The 14,428-nt window shown below is 40.2% G+C and overlaps 2 protein-coding genes across 2 annotated transcripts; one reads left to right on the plus strand and one right to left on the minus strand.

Moving 5' to 3' along the window:
- Nucleotides 1-121: 121 nt before the first annotated feature.
- On the minus strand, nucleotides 122-10,112 carry LOC129351276 (ATP-binding cassette sub-family E member 1-like). Its single transcript, XM_055020170.1, is given in 22 exon segments — nucleotides 122-463; nucleotides 540-651; nucleotides 890-1,012; nucleotides 1,216-1,358; nucleotides 1,915-2,025; nucleotides 2,109-2,167; nucleotides 2,511-2,570; nucleotides 2,675-2,771; nucleotides 3,292-3,416; nucleotides 3,935-3,949; nucleotides 3,952-4,055; nucleotides 4,720-4,744; nucleotides 4,747-4,808; nucleotides 4,882-4,978; nucleotides 5,984-6,053; nucleotides 6,133-6,270; nucleotides 6,718-6,821; nucleotides 6,824-6,834; nucleotides 7,732-7,829; nucleotides 7,905-7,990; nucleotides 8,063-8,204; nucleotides 9,984-10,112. Coding segments are annotated over 21 exon segments (1,791 nt in total). The 5' UTR covers nucleotides 8,166-8,204; nucleotides 9,984-10,112; the 3' UTR covers nucleotides 122-415.
- Nucleotides 10,113-10,176: 64 nt separating this feature from the next.
- Nucleotides 10,177-13,140, plus strand: LOC129351290 (anaphase-promoting complex subunit 10-like). Its single transcript, XM_055020184.1, is given in 7 exon segments — nucleotides 10,177-10,295; nucleotides 10,601-10,722; nucleotides 10,794-10,884; nucleotides 11,802-11,922; nucleotides 12,004-12,042; nucleotides 12,045-12,059; nucleotides 12,724-13,140. Coding segments are annotated over 6 exon segments (558 nt in total). The 5' UTR covers nucleotides 10,177-10,295; nucleotides 10,601-10,607; the 3' UTR covers nucleotides 12,901-13,140.
- Nucleotides 13,141-14,428: the final 1,288 nt, after the last annotated feature.

Consider the following 14,428-nt stretch of genomic DNA (forward strand, 5'->3'; position numbering starts at 1 on the left):
AGCATTCTGATTGGCTGGTTCAACGTTCCTGAAACTTTTCCTGCTTCTTTCTGCTCTCTGATTGGACGTCTGTGGGGACGTCGCGTTACGTCTCTACAGATCAGACAAAGATGAAGAGTCATTTCCAGGTCAGGAAGCGTCTGTTTATTATGACTTGTAAATGCATGAGTGATAAAATTCGCTGCTGAATGTTCCACAGCGCCGCTGCCGGGTTAGCTCCGCCCACACGGTCGGGCCGACGCCACGCAGCACTTCTTCGTCTGACGCGTCACAACATGGCTGGATACTGAACGCAGCTCTGTACAGAAAGGCTGATGCGTTTTGTTTTGTTTATTTATCACGTTTGGGTAAAACGCGGCCGTGTGGAGGCGCCGCGTTGCCGGGAGGTCGCAGTCGGTCACGCCGGACGGCGGCTTTAGTCATCCAGGAAGAAATAGTTCCCGCTCTTCTTCTGCTCCGTGTCCTGGAAGAGACGATCGGGGAAGCTATTATTTTTGGCGACGTTTGATATTCATCGGAGCGTCGGCGGCGTCACACACCTTGATGGAGTTGAGCTTGTTGATCCTCGGCCTGAAGTTGTTGGGGTCTCTCCTGAACGTGATCTCCAGCAGCGACAGGAAGCGGTTCATCCCAGCCAGAAGACTCTGAGGCCTGAAGAAGAATCAGGTTTAAAACGACGCGTTTCAAAATGGCAGCCTCAAAAATATCAGATAAACAATTGAGACCAAAAAACTTTCATCTGATTTCTCTCAATTTTTACAAAATAAGTTAAAATAAGTTAATATAATGCTTTTTCTGATGCTCATTTTCTGATTCAGCTGTTTTGCTTGGGGTCAGAGGTTAAAGCTCTTTGGGGGGTCATGATCCAAACGTTGGGGGCGGAGCTTACGTGTTCGCTGAGGTCTTCTTGGAGGGAATACCGTCGAAAACGATGACTCTGTCGGCCAAATACGTCGCCATGATGAAGTCGTGTTCCACCACAAACGCCGTCTTCTTGGCGTGAAGGATGTACCTGGGAAAAAAAACAAAAAACAGCAACAATGTTAAACAACAGCGCCCCCAACAGGAAGAAAAACATCAGAGCAACACATTTCTGTCATCAGTAGAAAAGCTTTGCTATCGTCTGTTAGCTTTATGTGACTTGAAATAAATCTCTCAGAGCTGAAGCTGCTTAAACCCAGAAAACCTGAACCTGAGAGTTTTGTGCGTCTTCACCTCTTGATGACCCTGGCAGCCATCAACCTCTGCTCAGAGTCCAGGTACGCAGACGGCTCGTCGATCAGGTAAACGTCGGCCGGTTTGCCCAAACACAGCGTGAGGGCGACTCTCTGCAGCTCACCACCAGACAGGTTCTGCACCTGGAGGAGGAGGAAGAGGAGGAAGAGGAAGGTCAACCCAGAACCAGAACCAGAGCAGAGACTTTCTACAACCAACAACTTGACTCAAACGCTTCTTGTTCCTGTTTCAGCGCTAGGCTAGTGCTAGCATGTTGACTTTGTTTTTATATGACTCGTTGATCATATTAAAATAAATCTATAATGTTCTGAAAAGATGAGACCTAAAGTAGTCAAGCATTCACAAGCAGCTATTTGACTCAAAGAAGATCCTTGTTCCTGTTTGTTTCAGCGCTAGGCTAATGCTAGCATGTTTTCTTTGTTTTTATGACCTGTTGATCATCTCAGCTTATAATCTATTTTAGATTGGTTTGAGTTTTGAAAAAAGTCAAATGTTAATCTATTCATCCCAGTTTTCTATGTTTGAATCACAATTATTCAAAATGGCTCCTCTCTTCTTGTGTAGCTGAATTTCTCCATAACAATCAGAGAGAGATGAATAACCACCATTCGTTATGCCTGATGGAGACTTTCCTCATTAAGTTTGTTTACTGTACGATGTTTTATCTGCAGTTCTTACGTCCTGGTCGATGATGCTCTCGATCTGCATCGGCTTCATGACGTCGGTGATGAACTGCGGGTGTGTGTAAGCGTCTCTGATTTTCTCGTGGAGCAGAGCTCTGACGCTTCCCTGCAGACACAAGCATGCGAAGTTCAAACTATGTGAAAACAAAACAGCTTCCTAGTTTTTATTTTAGTGGCTGAATGCTTCACCTTGAACTTGGGGCTGATGGTCTGAGGCTTGTAGCTCACATTCAGGATGGGAACTTCCCCTGAAAGACGCAGGAAGGTCAAACACCAGCCAGTGAAGGTCAAACACCAGCCAGTAAAGGTCAAACACCAGCCAGTGAAGGTCAAACACCAGCCACTGAAGGTCAAATACCAGCCAGTGAAGGTCAAACACCAGCCAGTGAAGGTCAAACACCAGCCAGTGAAGGTCAAACACCAGCCAGTGAAGGTCAAACATCAGCCAGTGAAGGTCAAACATCAGCCAGTGAAGGTCAAACATCAGCCAGTGAAGGTCAAGCACCAGCCAGTGAAGGTCAAAAACCAGCCAGTGAAGGTCAAACACCAGCCAGTGAAGGTCATTCACCAGTAATGAGGAGGAAAACTCACCTCCTCCGTCAGGCTTGAGTCCTCCAGCCAACATCCTGATGAAGGTCGTCTTCCCTGTGCCTGCAGACGGCATCCGGACACTCAGGTTACTGGACTGTGGGCCGGTCAGGACCCGGTCAGGACCCGGTCAGGACCCGGTCAGGACCGAACCGGCAGCAGCTTACCGTTCTCTCCCAGCATCACCATGATCTCAGAGTCGGTGAACTCTCCTCCTTTGATGTCCAGAATGAACTCGCCCATCGTCTTCGCCATGTCTGGGTACTGAAACCGACAAACAGCCGCATGTTAGGGGCAACCTGGCATTTCTGAGGGTCACAAGGTCACAACACGTCAAGATCAAAGAAACAACAACAGGAAAATAATATTTTAATAAGAAAAACTCACTTCATGTAGCTCTTTAAAAACAGATTCAGTTTGCATGAAGTTCTGCTACTGAAGCTAATTTAATGCTGATATAATAGTAAAAACTAGACCAAAGTATATATTCTCAACATTCCTCATTTTAATTTTGTTATTTTTCAGACTGAAATTCTCATAAAACTCCAACTTTATCCTCATAATTTAAACTGAGATTCTCAGCCTGGACCTGATGCTCCATCGTAGTCGACCCGAATTAAAGTTTAAATAAACTTAGAGAAATACTGTTGTTAAACAAGATGGCCGCCCTCGCCGCCTGACAAGGAGATTTTCCAAGAATTAAAATATCAAAAACCAAACAATGGATTAGCTGATAATATTAAATGAAAGTGGAGCGTCGGCAGAAACTGAAGCAGAAACTCGCCTGGTAATGCCGGAGCCGCTTCACCTCCTCCTCATTGGCCGTTTCTGCCACTTTGAAGACCAATGATGTTTCCCGAAACCTGAGATTCTCCGTGGGAACGTAACCGTCCAGGAAGATGTTGATACCTGGAAGATGAAAAGACACAAAATGAGCTTTAAGAACTAGAACCTCCATGTTAGAGCAGATTCACATTTAAAGAATTTAAGAATATTTTGTTTGTTTTTTGTTAGCGTTTTTTTTCCAGGTTATTACATTTCTGAAGTTAACAGGTTCAGTCATTAGAAGGTTTGAAACGTTAGTAAATTGGCAACAGAGCTTCTATTCTGACCAGAGAGGCTCATTAACTCTACAGATTTATTAACATTTGTCAGTTTTGCTTTCAGAAGTTCCAGGACCAACAGGCATCTTTATAATAAAACATTTGCTCAATTCATTTGGCCTCAAATTCAAAAGCAAAATCAGTGAAAGGTTATGAATAAAATATATTAATGGCTTGCCATACATCTTCTTGCATTGCTTTGGTGTGGAATGTGTTCGTAGTCCGAACAAAAATCTAAGTAAAACATGAAGAAATCTGCTGATTATTTTGAGTTTCTCTGCTTGTGGCTTCATGTCTGACATCAACGGGGCGTTTGGGTCTGACCTTCCCGGACGCTGAAGGCATGGTGACGACTCCGTAGGCGCTGGGGACGCCGTACAGGCAGCAGATGAAGTCCGACAGGTAGTCCAACACGCTCAGGTCGTGCTCCACCACGATGATGTACCTGAAGCACAGAGTTATAAATCCAAAGCAGAATAAAAAGCATAAATCTGAACCGGAGGTGATCCGCGCCATCTTGGTAGGCAAACGCAGCTCAAAGCACAGCAAACTGATGGGTTTGAGATCAACAAAAAAATATATGTGGGCTCTCTAGATCAATGTGAGATAAACACACTAATAAAATGGCTGCTGTCAGGATCGACCCAAATGAGACGCAGAAGGAAATATGTCAAATCTTCTATGGTAAAGCTAACTAGCTAATGAACATGAGTGGAGTGTGCATGACATGGATTAGCCTGAAATAAGTGTTTAATGGATTAGAAAAGGACGTACAAACACTGTGTGATTTACGAGGTAACTGTAATAAAACGTTAGCCACATGACCGTCTTAGCTAGCAGATAAAAGCTACACTGGCTAAGCTAATTTAGCTAGTTCAGCAGAAAGTACTACAGTAAATATTTATCTAAACATTACACAGAGGTGGACAGAGTTCCCATAAATTGTGATCAAATAACAGTTGTAAGGTTCTTATACTTAAGAGCTAGTTTTGAGCTTGTTTTTGTCATAGCAACTCCACAGCAACTGCCTACCAAGATGGCCGTCAGTTTCAAAGTTCCTGGAAGTGACATCACACGAGAACCACGTTAAACCTCCAGGCGCTGCTCACCTGTCGGGGGTGATGCGAGCGCGATGGTGATGGCCGCCTTCAGCCGCTGCTTCACGTCCAGGTAGCTGGACGGCTCGTCGAACATGAAGCTGAGACAGAAAACAGAACCGTCAGGATCCGGCTCGGCTCTCGGGTCCGGTCAGAAACCCGGGTCGGACTCACATGTCGGCCTTCTGGATGCAGACCACGGCGCAGGCGAACCGCTGCAGCTCTCCTCCGGACAGATCCTCCACGTTCCTCTCCCGCAGGTGACTCAGATCTGAAGAGTTTGACTCGTTTAATCAATAAAATCACCAAAGATTCATTTTTAATCAAAGGTTTCCTTTGATTGATATGATTGGATTGAACATCACATGAATATCAGTGCTTGAAAAAAGAACAAATCAGAAAAGAATCTGAAGAAAAGATGCAAAGTTTTTTATGTCATTTTCCCTTTTTCATGCGGCGCTGCAGCCACTAATAAATCAATAATTAATCATCAATAAACTCTGAAGCCTAATTGCCTCGGTTCATAGAAAGTTGCAAGATTAAAAACAATCATATAAAATGAAATGATTTATAAAGTACAGGAGACGTAGTTTGTTCAATTTGAAATTTTTTAAAAGTATAACAAATTTATTAATTTTTTAAAAAAAAAAATGTATGTTTAAATTAACAAATTTGTTAAATTAAAAATATACAGTTTGTTAATTTTATTCGTTAAACTTAAAATAACTATTTTTAAATTGAATTTAATTTCTGAAATAAAAAAATGCCTTTTTAAATTAATAAATTTTTAATTTAGAAATTTGTTCATTTTAAATTTACTTTTTGTTAATTTGCTACATTTGAAACAAACTTATTTTATTTCACTTAACGTTTTAAGTCATATTTAATATCTTACAACACTTATATATTTTTCAAAACTTTTGTATAAATTGTAGTTATATTATATTTAGAAATATTTAACACTGGATTGTGAGAACAAATAAATTTCCCATTAGGGATCAATAAAGTAGAATCTATTCTTTTCTCCTACAGCAGCAATTATGAAATTATTTACCAAAATGAAAGATGAATTTGCATAATCTTTCCTTACATCTTGACAGAAAAACTATTTTACGATTTATATCCAAAGAGAAAACATGTTTTAAACGTTAAAATGTCAGCCATTTTCTCAGCTTAATTTAAGTCATATTTTATAGAAATCCGAGTTGCTAGTTGTAGCGGCTAACCGGCTAGCAGCTAACAGGCTAGCGGTTCAGTAATGGATGAAGTTTTCTACCTAGTTGGTCGCAGATGATGTCCTGAGTGTCTGTGTCGTCTTTCCTGCTCAGGATGGCCCCTACTGACCCCTGCAGGCGGAAACGAGTCATTACAGCAGGTGGAGCCGCAAACTGAAGCCTGGACTGAAACGGCTGCTGGCTTCACCACCTTGACGGTTTTTGGGATCTGGTCGACGTACTGCGGCTTGACGATGGCCCTCAGGTCGTCCTCCAGGATTTTAGTGAAGTAGTTCTGCAGCTCAGAACCTCGGAAGTAGGTCAGGATCTCCTGCCAGTCTGGAGGGTTCTGAAAAAAATTACTCAAAGCTAAAAAATTCAAATATCTGGAGGATGAAGCAGTAATAGAACCAACATCTGTCACATTAGACTTTAGATCAGCATTGTAAATATTACTAAAGTTGTAATTTAGTAATATATATGAAATAGATATGAAAACGTGAACCTTATCTTCACTAAACAAAAGCTACTCCACCCTCATTTCTTATCATAACCAAACCAAAACAAACTACCGTATTTTCTGGACTATGAGTCACAGTTTTTTCCCTCTTCATGAGAAATTTTTAAATTTATGTGACTCGTAGTCTGGGAACGATGATAGTTAAGGCTGCCCAATTTATGGCCAACAGAGGTAATAAACTTACAATATTTAAGATAACGCAACGTTGCTACATGTCTGTCACACTGGATGAAATGTTAAAGAGCAAAGATGCAGGAGAACGGCTCCAACACTCACATCAAACTTCCCCAGGTTGGGTTTCTGTTTCCCAGCCAGGATCTTCAGGGCCGTGGACTTTCCGATACCGTTGGTCCCCACCAGCCCCAGAACCTCTCCGGGTCTGGAATAGGCAGCCTGCAGCAACAAGCAGAAACAAACCTCAGATCATCTCCAGACTCATCCTGCAAGGAAACGAATCACTGGGAACGAGAGGAGAGATTCACCAAACTGTCAGCAAAGTTAGCAACAGTTAAATGATGTTCTTGGCATCATCCAGCCAAGAACAGAAAAATTATAAGAAAACTAGTCAGCAATGATGTGCTAGCAGCTGGTTAGCGGTAGCTTCAAATGCAGATTTTATCAAGCAGCCCTTTGAGGACATTTATGATGTAGCTCAAAACTAAAAATTAGTTTGATATCCGACGTACACGGAGGCAGCCATCTTGGATTCCCAACCTGTGACCTTTATTGCATGTTTCTCTCTCTCTTTTCCTCTCATGTCCTGTTTGATCTGCTGCTAATAAATGCTACTAGAGCCAGAAAACCCTTCAGGAACACAAAAAATGTGGGAAATACTGGAATCAAATGTGATACTTTCCAGACTGGAAACCCTGAAGACGAATGTCTAAGAGACCAGACATTTCCCCATTAAAGTAAATATTTATAGATTATTTATTATTACGTTATTAACTTGGTAATGAAGTTATGAGTGAGATCAATGGTATTAAAGAGAAAATGCATCATAAAAAAATGTGTACTTAACAAATTGGTAAATGTCAAATTACAGTGGCAACAAGACAATTCATATATAAGTAAATAAGATTCTCTTCTTCCTGCTTCTTTCCCAGCTAAATACAGTATAATAAAATAAAATGAATAATTCACATAATGTATAGTTCTTACTGTATAAACTGCTGTATAAGGCAATGTATATATATTTTCATTGTTCCTTTTATCTCTTAAAGGCTTTTTAAATCAAGCAATGGCTGACTCAGCTTCAGGTGGAGTTGAGGATCAGATGAATCTGCGTACCTGTGCAGTTTGAAGGAGTTGGCACAGTATCTGTGAGTCGTTTCTTTCTCCAGGTTGCTGGGAAGGTTGACGATGGACAACGCTCCGAACGGACATTTCTACGACCAAAACAGGAAGTGAGGAAGAGAGACCCGACTAAACTCACACAAACAATCCAGTCTGTGTGCTGCTACCTTGATGCAGATGCCGCAGCCTATGCACAGCGACTCTGAGATCCAGACGATCTTACTCTGAGGAGTCACCTCGATGCACAGCTTCCCTGCAAACACACGCAGCTCATCAGCTTCCTGCAGCATCAACAACAACAGCGCTCTGGGGTCCAAACACTCACCCATGCGGACCACCGGGCAGCTCTTCTTGCACTCCTGACGGCATTTTTTAGGTTTGCACTTGTCATGGTTGACGATGGCGATCCTGGTGTTCTTATCCGCCATGTTGGAGGGCTGGAATGACGGACGCTAGCGCCTACGGAGCTGGAAAGAGGCAGACAGAGGAGAGAAGATGAAGGAAAAGAATCAAACCTTTAATCTTTACTGCAGCAGCAGAGACAGAACTGCTGAGTTCATTCATCTGATTCCAGGTCTGTGAAGTCAGGATTCCTCTATTTAATCCAGAACCACTAAACTAACAGACTAGGAAACAAAATCAAAGAGAAGGAAACTGATTTAGGATTCAAAACAAGCTGGATGTAAAATAGTTTTGATTCAATAAAACAGGAAAAACTGGAAGAGTCCAACAGTTTCTGTCCCACAGAATTAAATATTAGACTTTAAATATTATAAATCATATTAATTTAAGATTTTCTCAGAGTTGCTGTTGAGGCTGATGACAGGATGAATCTCCTGTAGCAGTCTGTGGTTCTTACTGCTGAGGCCTCTGACTGAAGACTGTCACTGTAGTTAATGAGCAGGTTTTGTGCATTAATATGATCTTATATTTTTATTTACATTAGGGCTTAAACGATTGATCGTGACTAATCGATTATTGAAATAATCAATTGATGTAGTAATTGACTAATTACAGACTCTAAAGAAGGTTATTTTCTGAAAGAACATAATCAGAACATAAGCCAAAACTAAACTATTTATTTTGCATTTAAGATTAAAAAACTTTTTCCTGTGAATATTTTATAGCATTTAAGCAAAAAAATCATTATTTTCTTATTTTAAAACTTGTTTATTTGCATCTTTAAATGTAATCTTATACTATAATATTTAAGAAACGCTTCGATGAAAAATCTACAGTATGTGGCAATTTTTAAATTCAATTAATCGTCTTAATCAATTGATTGATACGATAACTGTTGGTTTCAGGCCTAATTTCCATTTATTTTGTGGTAGGTAATAGATGCTCAGATTTATTGAAATTTAAACATACACTTTAGTTTTTGCTTGGAGAATATTAGATTCTAAAATGAGTAAATTAAGGGTAAATTTAAGCATTTCAAAGAGTTTTAACTCCATGAGGACCAGATGGGAGAAGAAGAAACACATATAGTCTGATGCCAAATCCTTCAAACTTTGACCTGCAGCTTCGTGGTTCAGACCCTGACAGAGTGGAATGTTATTTTTAGGCTCGATCAGGATTTTCAGTTGCAGCATCTGAACCTGTCCGGTTCTGATAAACCCAAACACTAAACGGTTTCTTCCTGACGTGCGGTGGTTCCTCTGCAGTCTGCGTCACACCTGCATATTGGACCGGGCCTGTAACTGTTCAAAACCACCAGACACGATTGACCAACATTTAACTCCTAATCACTGACGCGTTCAGGTTTTCTGCGTCCAAATAAAACGTGACGGGCGGTGGCGACCAGCGTCTGAGGTGGATTTACTCCACAATACATTTACAAATATCAAATCAAACATAAGCCGAAATCATCAACTGAGCCACATGCTTGATAAAACACAGAAATATGTGCCCTAATATATATGTTAGGTTTTTAAATTGTGAATATAACGTTAAATTAATGGGAAACCAAGCGGAGTTCGGGAGATTACCTTCCGATTTTACAGCCTAGTAGGAAATATTTATTTTCTGCTAACCAACAAGCTCTCATTGAGAATTAAAACGGATAATATAATGAATCAATTTAAAATTCCCAAAGCAAAGCTAGAAAGAGTGACTAGATACAGTCAGTAGGGGACGCTAACAGCTAGCGGTTAGCTTGAGGCCCACACCGTGACAGCTGCTCATTCTACAGCAACAAACAGAGAAAGCCAAACAAAATCCTGGGTGACAGGTTGAAAACTCACCCCTCTTCGGCTCCCCTAACCTGCCTTCGGTGAAAATTAAATATAGGAGCTGATTGGAAACAAATATTTGGGAGTAAAAACTGTTTTTTTCCCCAGCAACGTGTTTCACTTGAAGCCGGCTGGAAAGATGGCGGGTGTGACGCACATTTTAGTGCGACGCGGTGCGCTGTGACGTTTACAAGAAGCGACGCAAAGCAGGAGCAGGAACATAACAGCACTCATTTCTTTTAGGCTTTTCCCCCTAAATTTTTAAATAAAATTCCATCTCATGTGTTGACACGGTGTCTTTAGAGGAATATTTTAACGCATATTGTGAGTTCCGCTGTCATGGTTTTGTTTTAAACGGAGTTTTTGCGGGTTTAGAGGAGTTTTAGTGTGAAAACTCGAGGTACGAGCCGCTAGCTGCGGTAATTTTAACATGTTTACTTGCTGTTTCTGGCGAAATAAGTGGCTGGCAGTTAAATCTGACATGGCGACTTTTTCCGCAATATCTTAATAAACTTGTTCAGATCCTGAAACCGATCATCTAATGTACAAACAGTAGTTTATGTGTAAATTAGTTTTAAGAAATGTACAAGAAATTCGCTTTGAGTATAAACTTTCTTCCGTTTCCATAGCAGCACGATGGCCACCCCCAGCAAGACCCCACCCGGAGCCGACCCGAAGCAGCTGGAGCGGACCGGGACGGTCCGGGAGATCGGCTCCCAGGCGGTGTGGTCGCTGTCCTCCTGTAAACCAGGTAGGAACCGCATCCACACAAACGCGCACATTTCGAGGGGAGTGTGTGGAAAACACGCGTCCTGTGCGCAGGGTTTGGAGTGGATCAGCTGAGGGATGACAACCTGGAGACCTACTGGCAGTCAGACGGATCCCAGCCGCACCTGGTCAACATTCAGTTCAGGTATTTCTGGAAAATCCTTCTCAATCACATCCGGTCTCTTCTTACTTCAGATTCACGCTGGCTCTTATATAGACCCAGTTAAATTGTTCAACATCTGTTAGAAATCATGTTGAATGTAGATCTATACTTATTAATAATCTCAATACATCACTGTCAGTGACTTTACTCTGTACTAAAGTTTGTAGGTTTCTTTTAATCTCTACATATTTTGTTAAAACTTTCATCTAGCCAGAAGGAAACAATAAGAAAAGAACAATTAGAGTAAGATTTTATCATAATATTACTGAATCATTTCTTTCAGTCTTTTAAATTTAAAGTGCTTTAAAATACCATTCGCGTACAATAACTTTTCAAACTTTGTCACATTGAAATTTATATTAGGATTTATTTGCATTAGTTCAACTAAAAGTAGGTCACAATTGTGAACTGATGGGAAAAGATATGTGTTTTTAGCGGTAACAATCTGAAAAGTGTGGCATGCTACTCCACCTTTCCGTTTAGCTGCAGCTGCAAATCGTTTGGGACTTTTCTCTACCAGATGAGATTTTTGTAAAACCACTCCAGCTCAGTCACACTGGATGGATTCTCTTTTGGATTTAGCTTTTAGGCTTTGATTGGACCATTCCAACACATAAATAAATGCACACCACACTTTTCAGACATGTATTTATTATTAAAAATAAATGATGGGAAGTTTTGGCAGAAATAGAAAAATGTGATGGTTTGATTTGATTTAATATGAAAAAGCTACAAGCAGTTTTTAACTTCAACCACAAATTATAACTTCTACATATTTGTACATTTTAGAGAAAAGCAGATTTTAGAGCAGAGTTTTGTAGTTTTATTTTTATTGTTTGTTACGTTTCTGATTTCTGTGTCATATGCTTGCCTCTGATTGGACCTCTGGTCGTCTGCAGGAGAAGGACGACCGTGAAGATGTTGTGTATTTACGCCGATTATAAATCAGATGAAAGTTACACGCCCAGTAAAATCTCTGTGAGAGTGGGCAACAATTTCCACAACCTTCAAGAGATCAGGGTAAGTTTGTGTTTCTACAGCTCAGAGATCACAGCTGCTGGGTGTTAAACCCGTCCGATTGTCTCTTCTTCGTCTCTGCAGCAGCTGGAGATGGTGGAGCCCAGCGGCTGGATTCACATTTCTCTCTACTAAATCAGGTAAAAACATCCAGTCTCTGTTTTTGGATTCAGCAAAAACAGAAGGCGGTGCAAAACTTATCCTTTTTTTTTTGCCTGTTGGAAATATAAAAACATTTTTCAAAGGGTTGAAAGGTTGAAGATATCTGTGTTTAAGGCCACTGATTTAAATCTGTTTTTAAAATAAAATTAAGAGACTAAAGTCGTATGAGAGTAAAGTTGAGAAAAACCAATATATTAAAACTTTATTCTTGTAATTTTATGACTTTATTCGTAATATTACATTCTTCTCAAAATATTCTGACTTTATCATCAAGTTATTTGAACTTAATTCTCCTCATTTTATTTATTTTTTAAAGTATGGCTCTAATACTTATTTGCACAAAACAAACCCTGTATTTGAAATGTTAATTTTTATAAATTATTTGTTTATTTTATCTCAGTTGTTCCTGAAACTATTTTAAAAACCTGAAAACTGCATTTTATTTCGTCCTGAATGTAATTCCGGTTTCACCACCTGGCGGCAGTGTTGCTCTGCAGCATAAAACTTTCAAAGACTTTAGTATTTAGATTTTTTTAAAATCCAGGTACAAATTAAAAGCATCCCCGAAGTATTTCTGTATTTATTTTCACTTTATTTATTCCTTTTTTTTCAGTGTCTAACTTTTAATTTCTGTGTTTTCAGCGAACAAATGAACCGATCAGTACCTTCATGATCCAGATCGCCGTGCTTGCCAACCACCAGAACGGCAGAGACACACACATGCGGCAGATCAAGGTTTACACGCCCGTGGAGGAGAGCTCCATCGGCAAGTTCCCACGATGCACCACGGTGTTCATGATGTACCGCACCATCAGGTGATCCGATCCGGCCGATCCGGGACTCTCAGGATCAGAGGAAAGAAGACGGAGACTGAGCTGCTCGTTTGGACCGACGGGTTCAACCGATCGGCTTCCCACTGGTTATGATTGGGTTGGGATATTTCAGGTTGCCAATATTTAAAGTTGCTTTGATGAGGGACTGAAACTGGGTTTGGAGTGAAACCGTTGTGCCAACAATTCCTCTGGGTTTGTTTTTTAAACTGTGAAATAAATGTTTCAAACCAAAAATGTGACTCTTGTTAATGAGTGAAACATAAATGGCATTAAAAATCATAATCCCAGATCAACAGAGAATCTGTTCCTATTCTCTAATCCAGATGACTAGAGTGCTAAAGTGTATTAAATTAATCTCTTTTCTCAAACTTAAACACACAAATAAACCTTTAAGACAATGTGGAAAATAGCTGAGTTTCACACACTGGACTGTCAGTTACAAGAATAGAGTCATAATATTATGAGAATAAAGTCTTAATAAAATGAGAAGTTATTTTTTGAGAATAGTCATAGAATTATGATTTTATTCTCATATTTTTCAACTTTATTCCCTTAAAAATATGACTTTATTTTTGTAATTCTATTTTCTTATTTCTTACCTTGGTCCAAATACTCCACTATGAAAATGTTTTATCAAGACAAATCAACTTTATTTACTTGGCATGGGAGTAAAAATACTTTACATCAATTAAGTTAAATATTGCATTTTGTTTTTGTTAAATTGATTACACATTTTTAAAGTGCCTATCGCCTGAACATCTCGTCCCCTAAAAGAAGATAAACCAAACAAAAAAAAAAAATAAATGAACTTGATAAAGTTCTTAATTAAAAAGTCTTTAAAGTATAACTTTGAACAATGGAGGCATTGTTCAAAGTTCAGTAATGACCTCATGGTGAAAACTAGTGATGGAAATTACAATTTTCAGCAAAATAATCTCTATTTCAGTTTCATGAACTCAGCAGAGTCTCCTCCTCGGTAGGAATGTAAGTAGAAATAGAACTGGATCCCAGCATGCAGAGGCTCAGTGAATCTGGTCTGGACTCTGTGCAGGAGAGTCATGGATTCAGAGACACTGTAGAAACACAGAATACCTGCTCTGTGGTCCAGGTACACTCCCACTCTGGAGGAAACTGGTCCTGGTACCTGAGTTTCAACACCATTGTGCCAGAGAGTAAAACCCGTTTTCTGACACGATATTGACCAGGAGTCCTCATTGAACCCAAATGCACATTTGTTGGATTTTTCTGCTCTGCTGATGTTCTTGTATGAAACGGCGACATCAACTCCTCTTCCTCTCCTCTTCACCTCCCAGTAGCATCGTCCAGTCAGACTCTCTCTACTCAGGACCTGGAACCAGTCAGTGAATCTTTCTGGATGATCAGCATAAGACAGCCGATGATTCATTAACGTTGCTTTTCTGTTCCCATCAGACAATAACACGTATTTGTTTGCTGTGTTTGGATGCAGCCTGATTCTGCATGAATACTTTAAGAATCCAGCTCTGTTCTTCGGT

Source organism: Poeciliopsis prolifica, unplaced genomic scaffold (assembly GCF_027474105.1).
Source record: "Poeciliopsis prolifica strain line A6 unplaced genomic scaffold, Auburn_PproV2 SCAFFOLD066, whole genome shotgun sequence".
NCBI classification, from domain to species: domain Eukaryota; kingdom Metazoa; phylum Chordata; class Actinopteri; order Cyprinodontiformes; family Poeciliidae; genus Poeciliopsis; species Poeciliopsis prolifica.